Genomic DNA, 23201 nt, shown 5'->3' with positions numbered 1-23201 from the left:
ACCTTGATAGTTTTGTGTCTAGCTTGCTAGGGTAGTGCTTAGGAAGCACCTTGATAGTTTTGTATCTAGCTTGCTAGAGTAGTGCTTAGGAAGCTTGTTAGTTTTGTGTTTAGCTTGTTAGTATAGGGCTTAGGAAGTCCTTTTGTTAGTGTAGGCCTAGGAGTGCCCTGGTTAGTCCAGTTCCTTGGAGCACTGCTGTCTCTTCTGTTTCCAGTCCTGGTCCCTGTGTCATCCGGTATCCGGTAAGTCCTGCCGGCCACTCGAACCCAAGGGCTCAACCCTTGGGGGGGGGGGGGGGGTAGTGGCCAAGCGCAGGTGAAGCTGTACGGACCAGTCCAGTGTGCTCCAGTCCAGTGTGTTCCGGTCCGGTGCGCTCCAGTCCAGTGTGTGCCGGTCCGGTGTGTGTTCCAGTCCTGTGTCCTCCAGTCCGGGGGATTGCAGTCCAGTGTTCCAGTCCTGTGTCCTCCAGTCCGTGGAATTCCAGTCCGTGTGTTCCGGCTCGCTGGGCAGTGCCTGCAGTCCCTGCCGGTGCCGGTGTGTTTGCCCAGCGTTGGTTGGTGGGTTTTGCCTGCTGCTGTCGCTCCTCGTCAGCAGCCCAAGGGCTCACGTTTGCTCCAGAGCCCGGCCCCGCGGGCTCTGAACCTGAGAACTTGCCAAAAACCAAGTTACTTAACGGTAGCAGACATTCTCAATGGGCAGCAAGATACAAGTTCTCACAGCACTGGTGACATTACTAATGGAGCCTGCATAGGAAAGCATTGCCAGCTTTTGAGTTGCTTCACTGCGTGTGCATGCCGCTTCCTGGCTGTTGTTATTTATTTATTTGTGACATTTGTATCCCACATTTCCCCACCCATTTGTAGGCTCAATGTAGCTTACATAGTACCGGGGAGGCCTTTGCAGGCTCCGGTGTGAACAAATACAGGGTGATGTTGTGGTAAGATCAAGTTCATGTGGCACAGCCACATTAGGGAATCAGAGAATGGAAGGGTGGTGCTGTGTCCATTTCGTGCTTTAGTTTGGTTGTGTTGCAGAGATTAGGCATTTAAGTTGGATCGGTAGGGTATGCCTTTTTAAACAGGTTGGTTTTTAGTGATTTCTGGAAGTTTAGGTAGTTGTACGTCGTTGTCAAGGCTTTTGGTAATGCGTTCCACAGTTGTGTGCTTATGTAGGAAACAACTAGATGCGCAAGTTGTTTTGTATTTAAGTCCTTTGCAGCTTGGGTAGTTCAGATTTAGATAAGATTATGTTGATTCAGATGTATTTCTAATTGGTAAGTCGATCAAGTCTGTCATGTAACTCGGGGCTTCTCTGTAGATAATTCTGTGAACCAGGGTGCAGATTTTGAAGGCGATGCGTTCTTTGATTGGGAGCCAGTGTAGTTTTTCGCGGAGGGGTTTTGCGCTTTCAAATTGCATTTTACCAAATATAAGCCTAGCTGCCGTGTTTTGAGCTGTCTGAAATTTCTTTAAGGTTTGTTCTTTACATCCCACATAAATTCCATTGCAGTAATCTAAGTGGCTTAGTACCATTGATTGTATCAGGTTGCGAAATGTTTCCCTCGGGAAGAATTGCTTCACACATTTGAGTTTCCACATTGAGTGGAACATTTTTTTTGTTGTGGATGCCACTTGGCTGTCTAGTGTTAAGTTACGGTCCATTGTAACACCGAGGATTTTTAAGCTGTCTGAGATAGGAAGGGTGTGATCTGGGGTGTTGATACTTGTGGGGATGTCCGCACTGTGTTGGGATGAGAGGATGAGACAGTGAATTTTTTCTTTATTGAGTTTTAGTTGAAATGCATTTGCCCATGAATCCATGATGATCAGGCCAAGCTTGATTTCGTTGGTGATTTCTGTCAGTTTGGTTTTGTAAGGAATGTATAGTGTGACATCATCTGCATATATAAAAGGGTTAAGGCCATGGTTGGATAAGGACTTGGCAAGTGGGGTCATCATTAAGTTGAATAGGATCGGTGATAGCGGTGATCCTTGCGGTACTCCAAAGTCTGCTTTCCACAGTGATGATATGTTTGAATTTGATTTTACTTGATATGTTCTTGTGGTTAGGAAGCCCTTGATCCAGTTAAGTATGTTTCCACCAATCCCGAACTTATCTAGTAATCTTATTAATATATTATGGTTTACCATGTCGAATGCACTAGACATGTCGAATTGGAGGAGAAGGATGTTTTTGCCTGTTGTTATTTCCTGCTTGAATTTGGCTAGAAGAGTGATTAATACTGTTTCTGTGCTGTGGAGGGGGTGAAAGCCTGACTGTGCATAAGTACATAAGTACATAAGTAATGCCATACTGGGAAAAGACCAAGGGTCCATTGAGCCCAGCATCCTGTCCACGACAGCGGCCAATCCAGGCCAAGGGCAGCTGGCAAGCTTCCCAAACGTACAAACATTCTATACATGTTATTCCTGGAATTGTGGATTTTACCCAAGTCCATTGAGTAGCGGTTTATGGACTTGTCCTTTAGGAAACCGTCCAACCCCTTTTTAAACTCTGCCAAGCTAACCGCCTTCACCACTTTCTCCGGCAACGAATTCCAGAGTTTAATTATACGTTGGGTGAAGAAAGATTTTCTCCGATTTGTTTTAAATTTACTACACTGTAGTTTCATCGCATGCCCCCTAGTCCTAGTATTTTTGGAAAGCGTGAACAGACGCTTCACATCCACCTGTTCCACTCCACTCATTATTTTATATACCTCTATCATGTCTCCCCTCAGCCGTATCTTCTCCAAGCTGAATAGCCCTAGCCTCCTTAATCTTTCTTCATAGGGAAGTCGACCCATCCCCGCTATCATTTTAGTCACCCTTCGCTGCACCTTTTCCAATTCTACTATATCTTTCTTGAGATGCGGCGACCAGAATTGAACACAATACTCAAGGTGCGGTCGCACCATGGAGCGATACAACGGCATTATAATATCCTCACACCTGTTTTCCATACCTTTCCTAATAATACCCAACATTCCATTCGCTTTCCTAGTCGCAGCAGCACATTGAGCAGAAGGTTTCAGCGTATTATTGACGACGACACCCAGATCCCTTTCTTGGTCCATAACTCCTAACGTGGAACCTTGCATGACGTAGCTATAATTCGGGTTCTTTTTTCCCACATGCATCACCTTGCACTTGCTCACATTAAACGTCATCTGCCATTTAGCCGCCCAGTCTCCCAGTCTCGTAAGGTCCTCTTGTAATTTTTCACAATCCTGTCGCGATTTAACAACTTTGAATAACTTTGTGTCATCAGCAAATTTAATTACCTCGCTAGTTACTCCCATCTCTAAATCATTTATAAATATATTAAAAAGCAGCGGTCCTAGCACAGACCCCTGAGGAACCCCACTAACTACCCTTCTCCATTGTGAATACTGACCATTTAACCCCACTCTCTGTTTCCTATCCTTCAACCAGTTTTTAATCCACAATAGGACATTTCCTCCTATCCCATGACCCTCCAATTTCCTCTGTAGCCTTTCACGAGGTACCTTGTCAAACGCCTTTTGAAAATCCAGATACACAATATCAACCGGTTCCCTTTTGTCCACATGTTTGTTTACTCCTTCAAAGAATTGAAGTAAATTGGTCAGGCAAGATTTCCCCACACAAAAGCCGTGCTGACTCGGTCTCAGTAATCCATGTCCTCGGATGTGCTCTGTAATTTTGTTTTTAATAATAGCCTGTGATTCGTGTAATATTGAGAATTTGTTTATGTAATCTGTAAATTGTTTGGTTACCATGCTTTCCATCAGTTTGACCACCAACGGGTTAGATGCTACTGGACGGTAGTTAGTGATTTCGTTTGTTTTTTTCTTGGTATCTTTTGGTATTGGGGTGAGTAGGGTATTACCATTTTCCTTAGGGAAGAGGCCTTGCTGAAGCACGTAATTTAGGTGGGATGTGAGGTCTGCTATGAAGCGATCAGGGGCGGATTTCATTAGGTAGCTGGGACAGGTATCTAGTTTACAGTGAGTGTTGGAAAACCTACTAATCGCCTGGGTAACTGTTTCGACGGTAAGGAGGGCGAAGTTTAACCAGGTCCGATCTGCCGGGTATTCTCCAATGGTTGGGTCCAATTCATTAAGGAAGTTTTCAATGTCAGTGTTGCTCTGAGGTAGCGTGTTGCGTAGGTTTACAATTTTTTTCATTAAAGTACTTTGCAAGTTTATCTGCAGATGGGATGTCTGTATTCGTGGTAGTGACCAAGTTGGTGTCTAGGAGTTTGTTCATGAGTTGGTATAATTTCTTCATGTCTTTGTAATCTGTCCCTATTTTGCTTTTATAGTGTGATCTTTTGGCCTGTTTTATTGCATATTTGTATTTTCTTTGTATTTGTTTCCAAGTGTTCAGTGTATGTTCATCTTTTGTTTTATTCCATGCTCGTTCGAGTTTCCTGGTTTGTGTTTTTAACTTTTTCAGTTCATCGTTGAACCATGATGTCGAGTTATGCTTGCGTGGGGTTCTTGTTCTTAAGGGCGCAATTTCATCTAGTATGCTTTTGCATTCTATGAGGTAGTATATGGAGTCTGTTTGTGATGCCCATTCGTTATTGTATATTGGTTGCCAGAATGTTTTCGTGTCTACTTGACCTCTTGTGCTGTAGGATGTGTGTTCTAGTATTCATTGTATGCCCTTCTTCTGCCAATGTAGGGATAAGTTTAGTTTGTAGTGGTCGGTCCAGGGTGTCTCTGTCCATTTCGTATTTGTTATTGTTAGGTTCTGGTCTGTTGAGAGTTTGGGTGAGATGAGATCAAATGTGTGCCCTTTGATGTGGGTTGCTTGCATTTGTGGCCATTTGAGATTGCATAAACAGAGAAATTCCTTACACTCTCGTGCATTGATAGAGTTTGGGTCTTATAAGTGAAGGATGATGTCTCCTAGTACTAGTGCACTGGAGTTGGTTACACATGTGTTTGAAATGAAGTCCATGAAGTTGGTCTGGCCTTCGTTCCAATTACCTGGAGGTCTGTAAAACAAGACACAATTCAAATGATCGCGTAGGGTTTTGTTGTAGATTCTGATTGGGGCTATTTCAAGTTGAGGTGTTATGGACTCGGCAGTGATTTCGGTGGTAAAATGGGACAGATTAGTGCTATGCCTCCACCTCTCTTTTCTTTTCTGGTCCAGTGTGTGATTTTGTATCCTGGAGGGCACAGGTCTAGGATTATAGGGTCCTTTTGGTCATGGATCCAAGTTTCAGTGAGGAAGAGTAGGTCGAGGTTTTCTGACATGATCCAGTCTGTTAGTATTGCTGTTTTATTTACAGCGGATCTGGCGTTGACATAGCCCACTTGGATTGTTTGGAATGGGTCTTCTGTATTTGATGTTAAGTGAACTTTTGTTAGTTGTCATTTCTTTGTTGAGGTGAATTTGTTTGGACCCTTCTTTCCCTTCTGTTGTGGTTGTTCGCATGTAAGTGTTCTTCCTTTGTTTAGGTTGTTATCAGTTTGGTGAGGTGTGGTATATTTGATCAATTTATGATGACTGTATAGTATGGGTATGATGTTGCTTTCTGCAAGTGGGGTGGTTAGTGTTAAGTGGATCAGTGTTAAGGAGTAGATTATTAGGAGTAGTTTGAGGGTATTCATTATGGTATACATTTCCTGTGGTTACTATTAAGACCGTGTTGCCCCAATCTGCTCTCCTCACAAGCCTACCTTCTCCGGTTGATCAAATGCAGTGCATAAAGGCTCCTTCTCAGGCACGTCCGTGCTCTGGGTGGGCGGGTGGGTGAGGAGGCAGAGTCGGGCGCGCGGTCGCTGTCCCATGAGCCTCGTGTGGACCCCTGTGGCGAGAGGTTTGGATGCCTCTCCTTGCTCCGAGGGCGACAGCGGTGCCGTTCGCCGGAACCGCACAGGCTCCCTGAGCGCCGTCTGCTGCCTCGTGCGGTCCCCTGTGGGAGGCAATTCAGACTGGTGCCCAATTAACTCAGCACAAGTTAGGGCAGCTGTTTTGCTTAACTTATGCAATTGCTTAGATGTTAAGTGCAGGCTCGGAATTACTACAGGCAGTGGAGAGGGGAAGTGGAGATTATCTGAGAGGTTCAGGAATTTGTAAGACAAAGAGGCGTCATTGACCATAACCATACCTTGGAATGTAGCCAGGGGAAATGCTTGGTAATTTGGTTTTTAAAGTCCAGTATCTAATATTTAACAGGCGCTTCTGTTCATCAAAGACATGCATCAGATGGATGTGTTTCACTCCTGTGAAATTATTTGGACGTTTTAATGCTGAGGAAGCTTCAGCAAGATAACAGAGCTTTAGAGGTAGTATAAGTTATAGATATGAGCAGTTACTCAAAAGTTGTAGTGGTGGTTTTAGTTAACAGTTTCTGATCCTGGTGTCCTTATGTACGACCTCAGTCTAGTTATTTTGCTTTAGAATACATCTCTTTGAGGCAGTGGGTGGGTATGTGAGGATTTGTATCCTAGTATCCAAGGAGAATATCTGTTACAGTTAAGTAACCTGGATTTCTCCAAGGACAAGCAGGACAGCAAGGTCTCACAGCATGGGACTCCCTAGCTAGAGTCTGCCTTCAACAGAATAAAAGAGAAAAAAATCAATCAAACCTGCTATTGAGCGGGAAAGAGCGGGGTATAAATGCCACAAATAAATAAAATGTACTGCAACAAGCAGACACCAACATATTTTTGATGGCAACAAGCCTGTTTGTATTTTCCATTTTTTTTTGGACGGTAACTTGGAATACAAATAAATGGGACGGGGGGGGGGGGGGGGGGGGGTTAATCCCCAAAGATATTATGGAGGACTGATTGGCCAAACCTACTGTTGCATCAGGAGTTCTTTTCCAAACAGTAGTGAGCTATGACCCTATGAACAGATGTATATGTTGCAGCTCTGCAAATTTCTACCATGAAGGCTGATCTCAAGTTGGCAACCTGACAATGCAATAGCTTTAATATTGTGAGCCATGACATGACCCTCAAGACTCAAAGTTGCCTGGGCATAAGTGAAGGAAATCCAGTTTGCTAGCCAATTTAATGGCATGGGTTTGTTGACTGCAAAAAGTTAGGTAGACTTACTGATGGCTTTAATCTGCTCCACATAAAAGATCAAGGCTCTCCTGCAATCCAATCTATACAATGCATCAGTTAAGTGACCCTGAGAGTTATTCCATGAGAAAAGGCCCAGTTCCATATCCTGACAGTTTTCCAACAGAGGACGTATGATCTTGTTCCTCCCTGCTTGTGGATGCAATATGTTGCAACTTGACTATTCAGAAAAGTGTATTGCTTTACAAATCTATAAAACCCTTTATTTGGTGAAGTCTTTCCAGGGGGAACATGAGACCCGAGTGTGGAAACAATCTACGTGGACTCCCTAGCCCAGTTTAGACATATCTGTCTTGAGTGTTGTTTGGTACCATGGAATTTGGAAGAGATTGCCTTTTACCCGATTGGATTGTACCACTCAACAGGATGGCATCCTGGAGGGGTTTTGTGAAAGATATGTCCCCACACACTGTAAGTGGCTTGTATCCATTATGTGCTTAAGGTCCATTGAGCATATCTCACTTTGATATGTGCCAGGGGTGTTACATGAATTGCTAAGGCCATGTGCCCAACATTCTCAACATGTTCGAGTCTGACTCTTTTGAACTTCTACCACTATGGATATTAATTTGGTGATCCTTTGCTCCTATACAAAAGCTTTCAACCGAGTTGTGTCTAGCAAAGCTCCTATGAATTCCAATTACATATAACTGGATCATTTTGGACTTGGGGTACTCTAGCACCCCAATGGCTGTGTGTACTGATCCTTCTGCATCTTTTCAATATATACTCTACCAGTCAATCATTCACATAGAGAAATATGTGCATTTCCCATATGCATAAATAGGCAGCTATAACCACAAAGCATTTTGTGAATAACTTGACTAGAAGCCAAAATGCAGTATGTGATACTTATAGTGGTATTTTCCTATGTTGAATCTGAGATACACCTATATAAAAATACATTCCAATCATAGAATGTAAGTGTCCTTTAAGTCCAGGGAACATAACCAGCTTCTCTTTTGGAGGAGTAGCCTAATGGTTAGTACAGCAGGTTTTGATCCTGGTGACCTGGGTTCAATTTCCACTGTAGCTCCTTGTAACCTTGAGCAAGTCACTTAATCCTCCAATGAACCAGGTATAAAAACTTAAGATTGTGAGCCCTCTAGGGTCAGAGAACGTATCTGCATACGCTGTGTATGTCTAGTAGTGATAGAGAAATGATTCATAGTAATAGTAGTAGTAAAAAGGGAATTAGGGAGCCTAGGAAAACCACTGTGAACTTTACTCTTAATAGAAACTTGTTTAGGACCCTTAGGTCTAGGCTGCAACAGAATCACTCCATCTTTTCTGTGACCAGAAAATAACCTAAGTTAAAATCGTTGTCCTTTTTCTTGTGGTGAACCGAGTTTGACCACATTTGCATCTGACAGAGAAGAAAACACTGGTATCTGAGAGCTTGACCACAATGCTCTCAGTGGGCAATTTGGTGCTGTTTTGAACAGATGCTGATGGTATCTTAGGTAAACTATGTTCAGAATCCATTGATTAGAGGTTGTAAGGGACCAGCTGTTTGTGAAAAACCATAGCCTCCCTCCTAATGGTAGGTTATTCAGCTATGAATACTGAGATGCTGGTTATATTCTCATGGAGGCAGTCAAACCTCTGACCCTAGCTTTGGCTGTGGTCCTGGTTGGATCTTTTGCATCATCTGCTTTCTGAGTTGAGAGCAAGATACCTGTCTTAACTGGGAAGAGTGGAAAAGAGGAGGATACCTACACCTTTGAAAGTAAGAGGATCTCCTTTGTCCTCCACTTTGGTACCTCCTAGAGGTATATTTGAGGACATTCTCGCCACGATACAATATGTCAGCAAACTTTTCTTGCACATGGTATCTTGGGTCTAAAACCCACAGCTAGGTGAGTCTCCATGTGCAAAAACTCATTGCAGAAGTTTTCAATACCATATCAAAAATATCATAGGTCATTCAGACCACGTATGTTCTGCACCTCTTTGCCCATATTTGCTAGGCCTTCCAAGGAAGAGTGTCTGCAAACTCTCTAATACTGCACATAGTGTTTCACAAGTACATGCCCATGAAAAACTGAAAAGAAGCTATGCAAGAAACGAATATGGTGTTTTGAAAAAATAAGTCCCATAACACTCCAAAGTCTGAGCTTCTTTTCCCGGGGGCAGCAAAAAATGAGTCTTGGAAATTTCGGCTATTTTGAGAGCAGATTTGACCACCATAGAATGGTGATGAAGCTGCTGTTTCTCAAATTCATAAGCCTTCTGGACTCTATACAAAGAGTTATCCTTTTTGTTAATATACCGTATGGGGGGGTATATGATCCAAGATGGCTGCGCCCTGCTAGGACGCCTTAGACCTCGCTCCTTACGATGCCTAAACGTCGAGGGAAAATCGCAGGCAGAGCTTCCCCGCATTCATCCCCGTTACCTGGTCCTTTGGATCGATTCATGAGGCCACGGGCACTTATACAAGAAGGCAGAACGCCTCCGATTGGGAACGCCGGCGAACGGGAGATATTGGCTTCCCCCGGACTGGAAACAACTTTAAGCCCCGCTGCACGCACTCCTCCTCCTCAACCGCTTGGCGCCAGTTCCTTGCTCTTTGACCCGACGGGGTCTCCCTCGGAAGGAGTAGGGGACCCGGAAGAACTTTGGGGAGAAGCGTCTCTACCATTGGGGGAAGGAATGGAGGGCAGTTTGCCCATATCATCATCATCTATTGAGGAGAGAGAAACTGAGGGTCGAAGTGCAGCAGATTTACAGTCTTCAGTAAGGTTTGAACTTCCTAAAGAGTTAGTGGCCAAGCCAAAGAATGTGACTTTAGATACTTTGTGGGATTTAATGTCTAATCTGGGACAATGTTTTCTTAAGCAAACTGAAGAGTTTTTACCAAGAATAAAGGCTATTGAAACTGACCTGAAAAAAAAGGAGGAAGAGTTTAAAGTTTTAAATGAAAAAATGGAAAAAATTGATCAAAGGGTTATGAAGATGGAAACGTTACAAACTTCGATGGTAAAAGATGTAACTAATCTCAGGCGGAAAACAGAGGTTTTTGACAATTATACTAAAAATCATAACCTGAGATTCGTTAACTTTCCTAGGATTCCAAATGTTCTTCCTCTTGAGATGTTGAAACGTTACTTCCGTGAAAATTTGATTGTTCAGGAAAAGGACTTTACACCCTTTTCCCAAGTCTATTATGTCCCAGAAAGGAACTTGAATCAAGAGACTGAAAAACCTATTGACGTTTCTCTTTTGCTTGAGACTTCTGACTCCGAACTGGTGACAGCCGCAACTTTGGTAGCGACTGTCGCCCTACTACCTGATAAGAATTGGATCTTCCGCCTTTTTATCCGTAATAAAGAGAACCCTTTTTTGGGTCTCAAAATATTGTTATTTCCTGATGTCTCCAAGGAGACACGTCGACGGAGGAAACAATTTTTACTCCTTAAGCCAGAAATTCTGCACTTGGGGGGTGCCTTCTTTTTATGTTTCAACAATTTTTATTGATATTATACGGATAACAGTACCCAGAAAAACATAATGTAAACTCTGATAATGAACACATTCACAGCTCAAGAAAAAAACCCTCACATAGAGCATTATCATCAATGTTTTGGTATAGAACCCCCCTCCCAGCACTCTAAAACAGTCTACTTTGAACTCATATGTTCCCCCAACCCATATCAAACTTCCACCACTCTCGAAATTTAGTGAGGAACAAGATGTTATCAAAAATTAGAACAGTAAAACAAACAGTAAAATCCTTCCCTCCCCCCCCCACCTACCCCCCTCCCCTTGCTGAGAGATATCCAGACTTCCAACTTCTTACCACAAAGGATGGCCCCACCTCAATATACATCTAAAGCGAGTTCACCACTAAACTCCGCCCTTTAGGAGACAGGCTGTGAATATATGGCCCCCAAATATCTAGAAACCGCCTCCGCCGCCCAGGGGAGCTGCCCACACCTCTCCTCTCAAACAACATAAACTCATGTAGTTTGTTTCGCCAGTGCCAGAAATCCAGAGGGGTCTCCGCCACCCACTGGCTCAGTATTAGCCTCTTACCAATCAAAAAGGCCTTCCGAACCAACTGACGGGCCGAGCCCCCCGTAAAAGGAAAGCTTCATATTTGTCTAACAAAATTCCCATCGGAGAGCACATGATTCTCGAGTCCAAAAGATCCGCCAGATATTGAGCAATGGAGTCCCAAAAATGTCTCACTTTATAGCAGCTCCACAGACAATGAAAAAGAGATCCCGGAGCCCTCCCACATTTCCCACATAAGGGCGTAGAAATTCCCCCCATCTTGAATATCTGAGCCTTCGTTAAATAGGCCCTATGGAGAATACGATATTGGCACTCTCTAAGCCCTGCACTACCCGCCAAACTCTGTATCCTGGCCGTCAAAACATCAAAGTCTAAAGTGATATGTGGTCTCTCCAAATCCCCTGCCCACCTCTGTCGAATATGCTCCCGATCCTTGGGCGCCAGAAACTTCCCTAACACTTTGTGCAACCCAGAGATAGAAAGACGTTCACTCTGTACCGAATGGAAAAACTGCCTCAAAAGACGACAGTGCCCAGAGCCCAGGGCCTCTGTCTCCAATGAATCCACATAGTGTTTTAACTGGGCATGGGCAAAAGCACCTCCCATATCATATCCTAACCCCAGTGCCCCCAGATTCAACATTAAACCTTGCCGGTTCAACACATGTTCCAACCGAGTTATCCCATGTCGCGCCCATATCTGAAAAACCGCATTCTCCAAACCCGGCCGAAACAGCAAGTTACCTAGAATAGGAAGAAGATCTGAGGTGCACCGACTCAGGCCAAACATCCGCATCATATCTCTCCAAAGAGTCCGTAGAGGGAGCACTAGTATACTGGAACGCAAATCAGGAGGAAGTGACTTGCTGGGAGCCTGCAAAAGAAAATGAAAATGACACGGCGCATAGTATTGGCTTTCCAACCGTCTCCAAGTATAATCATCTCGCGCCAAAAACCAGTCGCCAAGGTAACGCAGGAGACAAGCCCAATTATACCTCCTCAAATCCGGGAGCCCCAGGCCACCTTCTCTCCATGTCCCTTGCAACATATGCAACGGTAATTTTGCCTTCCTACCTCCCCAACAGAAACGCCTAATCACCTTTGTCAACAGAGTCAGATCCCTTGTATTCAAATAAAGGGGCAGCATATGTAAGAGGTATAACCACTAGGGAACTCCACCATTCTGAATAGCTGAATCCGCCCACTAAGAGATAGTGGCAAAGACTGCCAAGCTCGCAGTCTCTCTGTTGTGGCTCTCAACAATCTAGAGACATTCAGGCTATACAATTCTGAGACTTTCATCGATATATGTAGGCCCAGGTATTTAAAAGATCCCGGCGCCCATCGAAGAGGAAATTCCTCGCCCCACGCCTGCCTTAGGTCCTCCATCGAGGACAATGCCAGTGATTTACTGTAATTGAGACGGAACCCCGCAAAATCTCCAAATTCAGTAAATAGTTCCAAGAGAGCCGGTAGAGAAGAGCGCGGCTCTGTGAGATGTACAAGCAAGTCATCTGCGAAAGCGGAGAGCAAGAACTCGGAATCTCCTATCTGTACACTCTTAATCTCTGGGTGCTATATCATTTCACGGAGAAGAGGATCCAAGGATAGGATGAACAAAAGAGGAGACAAGGGACATCCCTGCCTCGTCCCTCTATAAATCCGGAAGGATCTCGAACGTTCTCCATTTACCCACACATAGGCCTTCGGCTCCGAGTATAAGACCTTGATAGCCTCTAGAAAAAAAACCTCAAAACCGTAAGAGCGTAAGACAGCGAACAAATACGACCAACTGACCCGGTCATACGCCTTTTCCGCGTCAAAGCTAACTAAAAGCGACGGTAGGCGTTTCCGGGCTACAAATGCCAGAGAAGTCAATAGAGATCGAACATTTTTCACTGCCGTCCTCCCCCTCACAAAACCCACCTGGGTCTCCTCAACCAGGGGCGGTAAGACTATGGCTAATCTATTGGCTAAGATTTTAGCGTATAGTTTCGCGTCCACGTTGATTAGAGAAATGGGTCTGTAAGATTCAGGGTCCACCACGCTCTTCCCCTCTTTAGGTATCACAACAATTTGAGCCTCCTGAAATGTACCAGGGAGCGTCTGCGTAGCCACCACCAAGTTGAACAAAGCCAATAAAGGCCCCTGAACCTGATCAAAAAACTGCTTATAAAATTCTACTCTATAACCATCAGGTCCAGGAGCTTTGTCCAAGTTGTCTAAATACAGAGTACTATCTAACACTACATCCTGATCCGAGGCATATAACGCCTCATAAATCTGACCAAAAGTGTCCGCAATATCCCCAGCCTCTCTCATCATCCTCCCATCCCTAGCCTTTAACTGCGAAACCCGATTGAACCCCTCCTTCGTACGAACCATCCTAGCCAACATGCGCCCCGCCCTATTACCATATTGGAACAGACGATATTTATAATAGAGCTGAGTCTTGGTCGCCCGTTGATGCAATAATTCATTCAGTTCTTTCTGCGCCTCCAACAAAGCCATTCTACGTGAAACCGTAGGCGAGTGTCCGTATGCTCTCCGCAGCCTCTGGACCAAAACTCCCAGACGAACAATTTCCCTATCCCTCATTTTCCTCTTATGTGTTGAGTAGGAAATAATATCTCCTCGTAACACAACCTTTGCTGTTTCCCAGAACAGAGCCGGTTGATCTGCATGAGCTCCATTATGATAAACATAATCCTCCCATTTATCTAGCAGATGTTTATGAAATCTCGGGTCTCTTACCAGCTTCCAAGGGGTATCTCCACATCCAATTACCCAGGCCCTTCAACTGACCCGCCACCGTCAACCATATCAAAGCGTGGTCAGAGACTGCGTATGGACCAATCTCCGCCTTTTGTACCTGAGAAAATAAAGAATGTGAGACAAGCAAATAATCCAGGCGGGACTGAGAACCATGTGCCCTTGAAAGATGGGTGTAGTCCCTCTCAGACGAATGTAACATCCGACATACATCTACTAGAGCCAGGGCTTTACATAGGGAAGATAGCGCTTTACGACTCCCCCCCCGGACTCTGGCAACCTGGGGTAGAACGATCCATGAGAGGGTCACACACTAAGTTGAAGTCTCCACCCACAATCAGCTCCCCTTCTGCATACAGAGACAGCCTCTTAATCAGATCCTGAAAAAATTTACCATTAAACACATTAGGGGCATAAACATTGCAAAAGACCAAAGGGCGGCCATTAATCTCCACCTTAGTCAAAACCCACCTACCCTCCGGGTCGGCCTAGACGGAACTGATCCGAAGCGGGTTGCTTTTCCGAAAGAGGATCAGCACCCCTGCCTTCCGACCCACCGCCGGGGCTTCCACTAAAGACCCCACCCACCCTCTTTTAAATTTAGCATGTTCTCCGGAGGAGAGATGTGTCTCCTGGAGCAAAGCCACATCAGCTCTCTGTCTCTGTAACTCCTGCAAAACTTTAGTTCGCTTAATAGGGGAGGAAAACAACGCACCACAGAGTTCTCATATTTCAGCTGCTCCACTTTCCTGAGCGCACGAAATATCTCCTGTTTGAGTGCAAAGTTAAGCACTTTAAATATCACCACTCTGGGCCTCTGATCCTCTTTTCTCAGAGGACCCAGCCTGTGGGCGCGTTCCACTCGCAGCGGACCCGTTACCAATGTCAATTGAAGTGCGGTAGGAAGCCAGGATTCCAGGAAAGATCTCAGGTCAGCTTCTTTGATAGTTTCCGGAAGACCTATCATCCTGACATTGCTCCTCCGCGCTCTGTTTTCGAGATCTTCCAGTTTAGCCTCTAGGCGCTCCACTTTTTGTTTCAGGGACTTATCTGAGTGTTCCTGCCGCTGCACAAAATCTTCAACATCTGAGAGCCGCTGCTTGTACTGAGCAAACTCCGTCTGAATGCCGCCCAACTTATCGTCTATCCCCTGCAGTTGTTCTGTAATCCGTTGCAGCTTTAAATCTACGGAAGCCTCCAACATCAAGGATACCTCTGCTGCTACCTCTGCAGCCCACGCGGAGCTCACCGTCGGAGGACTCCCGTTACTTGCGTCCGCCATCTTGGGCTCGAGTATCCGGCTTCTCGTCCCCTCCTTCTTCCCCGATTTCGCTGCCATCCGCCTTTTTAGTTCGCGTTCCGTCAGCGCTAATGTTAGCTCGATGTCTCCCCTGTATTCCGGGTGAATCACCGATTTATCAGATGCGTTTTGCCGCTGTAATAACTCAGGCAAGGAGGGAGCTCTGCACGACGACAGCCACCTTCTAGCCATGCATCACGTGACCTCCGGGAAGGGGGGGGGGTGCCTTCTTTTTAAGGTACCCCTGCAAGTGCATGGTAAGGCTAGGGGGGAAGAAACATGTATTCACTGAACCTGAACATCTGTCAGCATTAGTAGCCTCAGTTAAAATGGAGAAGCTTTAAAGAATAATGTATAATTTCTTAGCAGAGAAGGATTTACCTAATAACTTTATTCCTTTAGTATAAATTCTCCCCTTAGATTACCTGAAATCTTGGATCTCCCATTATGGACTTAAGTGTCTTATAATTTTGAAAGTGTATAGACTTATGTGTTGTTTTGAGAGTATTTTCCTTTTATAATAGTTCCTAGTTATACGACACTTTCCTAAGCAAGATGTTTCTTGTAAATATTGTTTAAATGAATAAATAATAAATTTAAAAAAATATACCGTATGGGGGGGGGGGGGGGGGGGGGGTCTTCCACATTCTCATTTGTACATCCTTTCATATTCTATGATGGCCTGTGTCACAGCCTCCTTGGGGAATTAAGGAAGTGGAGGATGCCCAGTGATTCTGTCCTGGGTTCATCCTCCATCTTTTTAAAAAAATGAAATGCCTTCAGCAATTTCCCTCACAAAATCAACGAATGAGAGTTATTCCCTTGTGAATTTTCTTCTATGATGAGGGTAAGATTGATCTGATAGTCAGCTAGTTAAGACCTCTTCAGAGCTTATAATTAGGAGAGTCTGGTTCTCTAGTTGTCTTGATCTACTGACATCAGTGTCAGGGCTTGGGTATGGGCATTGGATCTCCAAAACCTCTGTGAAGCTTCCTCCCTCAATGTACTGGCACATACTGGCCCCAAGGTCCTTCAAGAGCTCAAAGTTGATGCCTTTCCTGCAGGCAGTGAGAGAGGCTCGAAGAACAGATTAATGTCTCTCTGCATCAACATTGATAGTGGCGAAGGTGCAGCATCATACCAAGCAAAGAAGTGCTCTGTCTGCTCACTGAATCTCCACATGAGCTGTTCTTCGAAGGCTGCCATCAAGAAAGATATATGGACAGCAGGGGTGAACATGTCCTCCTGACTCATCTGGGGAATATTGGAAGCCAGTTACCATCCACTTTGAGGCTGTTGCTCACCCTCTGATACCAAGAGAGATATATGGCCTCATGTTGTGGACACTTTGAGGACACCGATGACCTTGGTACACTGGTGCTGTCAGTGCGGTAGTCCAATAGGTAGTGATGACAATGCACCCTAGCCACTACCTGGCATTTGGAATCACAAGTCCTCAATATCAGAGCCAAGCACAAATCCTTCCTTTTCTTCGGGGTGGGACTTGGATGATGACTGGTCTTAATGGCCTCTACCAATGCTTGGTGACAAGGTTGAACAGTGCACTCTCGATCCTGATGCATTCACAGCATCCAATGCAGCTCCAGGATCCATGGAAATTATGTTTCAATGCTGATGTCCATGAAATGGACTTATCAGCACCACAAATGTGTTTGTGTTGTTTTTCACACCTATGGAGACATCTCTTGGATACCTGTGAACACAAAAGATACAAACATATATTGGGAGTTCTCCAGGAACAGGGAAATACCTACATATCTGAATGTAACTCGCCTTGAGCTACAACTGAAAAAGGTATGAGCCAAACCCTAATAGACAGATAGAATTTACAAATGGTCAAGTCTTCAAAATTCGCCCCTTCCTCTCTGAACACACCACCCGTACTCTTATCCACGCTCTCATTTCCTCTCGCCTTGACTACTGCAATCTGCTCCTCACTGGCCTCCCACTTAACCATCTATCCCCCCTTCAATCCGTTCAGAATTCGGCTGCGCGTCTTATCTTCCGCCAAAACCGATACGCGCACATCACCCCCCTCCTCAAGTCTCTTCACTGGCTTCCGATCAGACACCGCATATGTACAAACTCCTCCTACTAACCTACAAATGCTCTCAATCTACAGCCCCTCACTACCTCTCCACCCTCATCTCCCCGTACGCCCCTACCCGTAACCTCTGATCACAAGGCAAATCCCTCCTCTCGGTACCCTTCTCCACCACCGCCAATTCCAGGCTCTGCCCCTTCTGCCTCGCCTCACCCTATGCCTGGAATAGTTTCCCTGTGCCCATACGCCAAGCACCCTCACTGTCCATCTTCAAATCTCTACTCAAAACCCACCTCTTCAATGTTGCTTTCGGGACCTAACATTGTACCTAGTAACCTAGACTGCTCCAACTATTGATTGTCTACTCCAATTATTGCTTGTCTGCTCTTCTTGTCCGTCTTGTCCTCTAGATTGTAAGCTCCTTCGAGCAGGGACCATCATTCTTTGTTTATTGTACAGCGCTGCGTAACCCTAGTAGCGCTCTATAAATGTCAAATAGTAGTAGTAATAGTAGTAGTCTTGAGCACTACAGGAAAAAAAGTACCACTTGACAGCAACAAGACATGAGCAAACTTACAAAATGCAACTTTAACTAAAAAAAAAGTCACTTTCAGGGGAGCTCTAGTGACATATGTCTGAATTGCTACTTGGAAAGAAAAGACTGAAGTGGTCTCACATCACAGCAACAGATGGGAAGTGGAGCACATTCACAGAGAAGTAACTCAAAAGCTTACCCTATATAATAATTTGCACCTCCAACGTTCCATCGCTGTCTGGCTACCTGGGTTCGTAACATCTCATGATATCAGCCAGCCTTCAGCGTTCCATTCCCCCGGGTCAAAACGTAATGATGTCAGAGGGCGGAACAGTGAGAAGGAAGGGAACGCTGGAGGTGAGCTGACGTCAGGATGTTACCAACGGAAGGGAAGCCAGCCAGAAAATGATGAGGTACAAAGGAAGAGAGAATCGCGGCACATCGAGGGGAGGGCAGGGAAGAGCAGAGCAGAATCGATGGACATGGATGGGATGGAAGGAGAGGACAGGAGAGAAGAGAATCGCGGGACACGGATGGGAGGGCAGGAAGAGGAGAATCGCTGGACATGGAGGGAAGTGGATAGGATGGGAGGGGAGGGAAGAATCGCTGACAATGGAGGGGAGGGGAGAATCAAAAAAAATCGTTTGCAAGAGAGCTTTTCTAGGGCCCGTTTCATTGTTGAGGAAATGGGCTGGGTTCCACTAGTAATATATACTAAGCTGGAGAAGCTTTCCCACACAGGGTCTGTTAGCGACATCACCCACGTTGTGATGACTTACTATCCTGCTTGTCCTCAGAAAATATCTGTTACAGGTAAGCAACTGTGGTATCTCTGTTGACAAGCAGGATGAATCAGCCACACAAGTGGGTTCTCCCTAGCTGAGTATTTGTCCACTCTTGGAGAATAATAAAAACTTTTTGTAAAAAGAAGTAATTGAAAGTAGAATAAGCTAGGAAAGTTTAAAGCAACTCAACATGTTTTCAGATCTGAGAGAGACTTTTGTAAAGCTCCTTGTTCTAGTGCACTGTCTGTTCTTGAGAATGATCCAGGCAATAAAGTGACGTAAAGGTACGAAGTAAGGACCATGTGGCAGCTCTATAGATGTGTTGTGCAGATGCTGACATAGCTCTGACTTACTATTTCTTTACCTTGTCTTGTACTGCGAACCCAGCTTGCTGGTGGAACAAATGTATGTAGTCCACTAACCAGTAGGATATAGTGCTTTTGGATACAACCAATCCCAACCAATTTGGATCAGGTGATATAAAATGTTGTGCAGATTTTCTATTGTCTCCATAGGTTTTAGATAATACACTAGGACTTTCTTGCAATCCAGAGTATGAAAAGTTTATTCACCTGGATAGGCATGAGGTTAAGGATTGAATGAGATGAAGGGATGGTACCACTTTTTGGGGAAACTCAGGATAGGTTCTTAGTGTTAAGTATGACAATTATTCTAGGGCCCTGTTTACTAAGGCACTAATGCTAGAGACACCCATATATTCCTATGTGTGTGTCTCTAGCGTTAGCATACGCTAAAAACAATAGCATGCCTATAGAACGGCTTAGTAAACAGGGCCCCTAGTCATGGTTGGTCCAAAGTACAGTAATATCTCATAACTGTCTTTTATGTCTATTTTCCTGTTACAGGTATGACATGTTTTAAAATCCTACTGAGGAATTTAGTCACATTGAACTGAATTGCTCCATGAGAGACAAAAAGAATAAAGAAAAACAGATTCTTTTTTTTTGTTTTTCTTCTGTTTTATTTTTAGAAAGAATTTGAAGGTAATGAAGACCAAGAGAAAACAGCAAGAAACAATAAAATGTTAGCCATTAATGCCGCAGGGGTGAAAGAGCTATCTGAACATTTCCATTTGGTAGAGCGGAAAAACCAGTGCTGTCTCACAGGGGCATAATGCATGGGAAGGTACACAAATGCTCAGAAACTTTTTTCTAGTTATTTCTGAGAGCTTAGAAAGCTACTCTAGCTCAGCACCATCAGACGGCATTACCTTCTTGTGAGGCTGATTCATCCTGCTTGTTGAGAGAAAAATAACTTTACAATAAAGAGGCTTTCATATCAATTAACCTACAAATATATCATATGCAAATAGGTAAGAAAGGACACTGTCAACTGGGCTTATTTAGGTTATAAAATAATTTTGTGTGATTATACCATTTTTTAATTGCTGATATGTTTGCTTTCTTCTTTTCAGCGAAACATTCCTGCTCTTTTCTTTTCTTTTTAATTTCAGCTTGCCTCTCCTTTTTTGATTTCTCTCTTATGACGTCTTCTTTATCTTCTCTCCATTTATCAAATGCCTAGAAAAAGCATCATAAAATTGACCAGTAAGATATTCATGAAAGCATTTTCCTTTTATGTTTTCCTCCGATTCCTTCTTCCTCCAGTTCTCCTCTATGCAGTCCACTGGCTAACATCAGGAGTTTGAAAATTGTAACATTTATCATCATACTGCATATAAACCAGATTATGAAATTCTTAGGGGTCAATATCATCAGCAAGTCAGAAACAGATGAAGAGTTTAAGATTTTCCCATATAATTAAGCAAATCTATACCTAGATTTGGACTAGAGAGTTGCAGGGGACAGAAATCCAACCCGTCCCCATTCATCCCCGTGGGGAATCTAACCCATCCCCACCTGTCCCCACGGGGAATCTTACCCGTCCCCGCAAGAATTTAACCTGTCCTCACCCACGAATTTAATGGTACATTAAAAAAAATTCCTGTTAGCTCTCTCAGTCTCTGAGTTTGAGCCGCAGCACTGCAGGCAAGGAAGGAACGGAAGTTGGAACACTCTGGTGCGCACATATAAGGGAATGCTTGGAATGCCCTCCCGCGGGAGGTGGTGGAAATGAAAACGGTAACGGAATTCAAACATGCGTGGGATAAGCATAAAGGAATCCTGTGCAGAAGGAATCCTCAGGAGCTTAGTCGAGATCGGGAGGCAGCAGTGGCGTAGCAAGGGCGGGGCGGTCCGCCCCAGATGTCCGCAGGTGGGGGGGGGGGGGGGGTGCTCCGTCGCGTCTCTTCTCCTGCCACCGCCTGCCTTTTTTTTTTAAATCCGTGCAGCCACGCAGGCAGCGCTTCGCGTCAGCCCTGCGTGTGCTGTGGAAGAAGTAAATCGCCAGCGCTGGCGTCGGGCCTTCCCTCGATGTTCCGCCCCCTTGTGAGGTAACTTCCTATTTCCTCGAGGGCGGGACATCGAGGGAAGGCCCGAGGCCAGCGCTGGCAATTTACTTCTTTCACAGCACACGCAGGGCAGACGCGAAGCGCTGCCTGCGTGGCTGCACGGATTTAAAAAAAGAAAAAGGCAGGCGGTGGCAGAATTGGGCTCTCTGGCTCTCAATGGAGGGGGGACGGGACTGGGTCAGGGGGGGAGCTCAGAGGGGAGAAGGGGATTGGAGAGGGGTGGGGGAGTTCAGAGGAGGGGTGCTCAGAGGGGAGAATGGGGATTGGGGAGGGGTGGGGGTGCTCAGAGGGGGTGGGGGAGCTCAGAAGGGTACTCAGAGGGGAGAAGGGGATTGGGGAGGATTGGGGAGCGGTGCTCAGAGGTGAGAAAGGGATTGGGGAGGGGTGGGGGTGCTCAGAGGGGATTGGGGAGGGTGGGGGAGCTCAGAAGGGTACTCAGAGGTGAGAAGGGGATTGGGGAGGGGTGGGGGAGTTCAGAGGAGGGGTGCTCAGAGGGGAGAATGGGGATTGGGGAGGGGTGGGGTGCTCAGAGGGGGTGGGGGAGCTCAGAAGGGTACTCAGAGGGGAGAAGGGGATTGGGGAGGATTGGGGAGCGGTGCTCAGAGGTGAGAAGGGGATTGGGGAGGATTGGGGAGCGGTGCTCAGAGGTGAGAAGGGGATTGGGGAGGGTGGGGGTGCTCAGAGGGGAGAATGGGGATTGGGGAGGGGTGGGATGCTCAGAGGGGATTGGGGAGGGTGGGGGAGCTCAGAAGGGTACTCAGAGGTGAGAAGGGGATTGGGGAGGGGTGGGGGAGTTCAGAGGAGGGATGCTCAGAGGTGAAGAGGGGATTGAGGAGGGTGGGGGTGCTCAGATGGGAGAATGGGGATTGGGGAGGGGTGGGGTGCTCAGAGGGGATAAGGGGACTGGGGAGGGAAGTGCTCATGGGAGAAGGGGTCTGAAACTGGAACTGGGGGCTGAAAAGGGGCAGGGGCTGAAACTGTGGGGACTGGGGGCTGGACAGGGAGAACTGGCTGGGGCTGAAACTCGGGACTGGTGAGAGAAAAGGGCTAGGGTTGAAACTAGGGGATGAAAAAGGGGCAGGGAGAAGTGACTGGGGGCTGAAGCCCAGGACTGATAGGAGAAAAGGGCTGGGGACTGGTGGGATAGTGGGGCTGAAAAGGGTGGCAGGTGGGAGATGTGGGCTGGAACTGGAACTAGGTGCAGGTGGAAAGAGGGGGCAGAGAGAGGGGACAGACCCTGGATGGAAGGGGGGTGCGTGAGGGAGGGCAGACCCTGGATGGATGGGAGAGGGAGATCAGACGGATCGAAGGGGCAGAGAGAAAGGGCAGATGGTGAGTGGAAGGTGGAGAGAGAAAGAGGGCAGATGGTGGATGGAAGGGGCAGAGAGAGAGGGCAGACACTGGATTTCAGAGAAAGAGCGAAGACAGATGCTGGATGGAAGGAAGACAGTGAAAAGAAGATGAGGAAAGCAGAAACCAGAGACAACAAACTGTAAATAAAATATATATTTTTTATTTTTTTGCTTTAGGGTATAGTATTGTATCTGTGTTTATGTGTTAAATAAATGTTTATAAATAGAACATATAAATAAGGTAATCATTTTATTGGACTAATTTTAATACATTTTGACTTAACTTTCAGAGAACAAAACCCCCTTCCTCAGGTCAGGATAGGATACTATAACAGCACTATACTGTATTGGCCTGAGGAAGGAGGTTTTGGCCTCTGAAAACTAAATGTATTAGTCCAATAAAATGGTATTTTATTTTCTATATTTGTTTTATTTCTATTTGTTAATTTGTAAAGTGGTGATCGGATTTGTTAGTTTTTTCAAATTTACATCCAGTGTCTTTATATTTTGCACAGTACTAGGGGACATTTTCTGTTTCTGTGGTGTTGCATTGTATTCAGAGTCTGGCATCGGGGGTTCAGTTTAATTTTTTTCTAAATAGAAAGTTTATGATTACTTATTCTATAGTGGATTAGGGTGTATCTGTGTTTGTGAAAAAGACATGGTTTTCGGTTGGCATTGACTGTGCAGGATCGACGATCTGTACTAATCTGTCTGTTTTCGTTTTACAATAGGTGAATTGATGTTCTAGTGCTCACTGTAGCGTTTAAGATGCTTGTGTGACTTGTAGAAATGACTGCTTATGGTATGGTAGAATTGCGCTATAGGTCCTGAGTGTTTTGTATTCTC

General features: G+C 45.3%; 1 protein-coding gene across 3 annotated transcripts in view; it reads right to left on the bottom strand.

The window, feature by feature from the left end:
• Positions 1-23201, bottom strand: part of MAP9 (microtubule associated protein 9) — a 244704-nt gene that overhangs the window by 46121 nt on the left and 175382 nt on the right. For 2 of the 3 annotated variants that reach the window (XM_030191616.1, XM_030191617.1), the window contains one exon: positions 19965-20110. In XM_030191616.1, coding sequence (XP_030047476.1) covers positions 19965-20110 — 146 coding nt within the window. Of the gene's footprint in view, positions 1-19902; positions 20111-23201 lie in introns of those variants that run through there. The other variant, XM_030191618.1, reaches the window with a different exon arrangement.

Source organism: Microcaecilia unicolor, chromosome 2 (genome assembly GCF_901765095.1).
Source record: "Microcaecilia unicolor chromosome 2, aMicUni1.1, whole genome shotgun sequence".
Lineage (NCBI taxonomy): Eukaryota > Metazoa > Chordata > Amphibia > Gymnophiona > Siphonopidae > Microcaecilia > Microcaecilia unicolor.
This window is presented reverse-complemented; position numbering and strand designations above follow the sequence as displayed.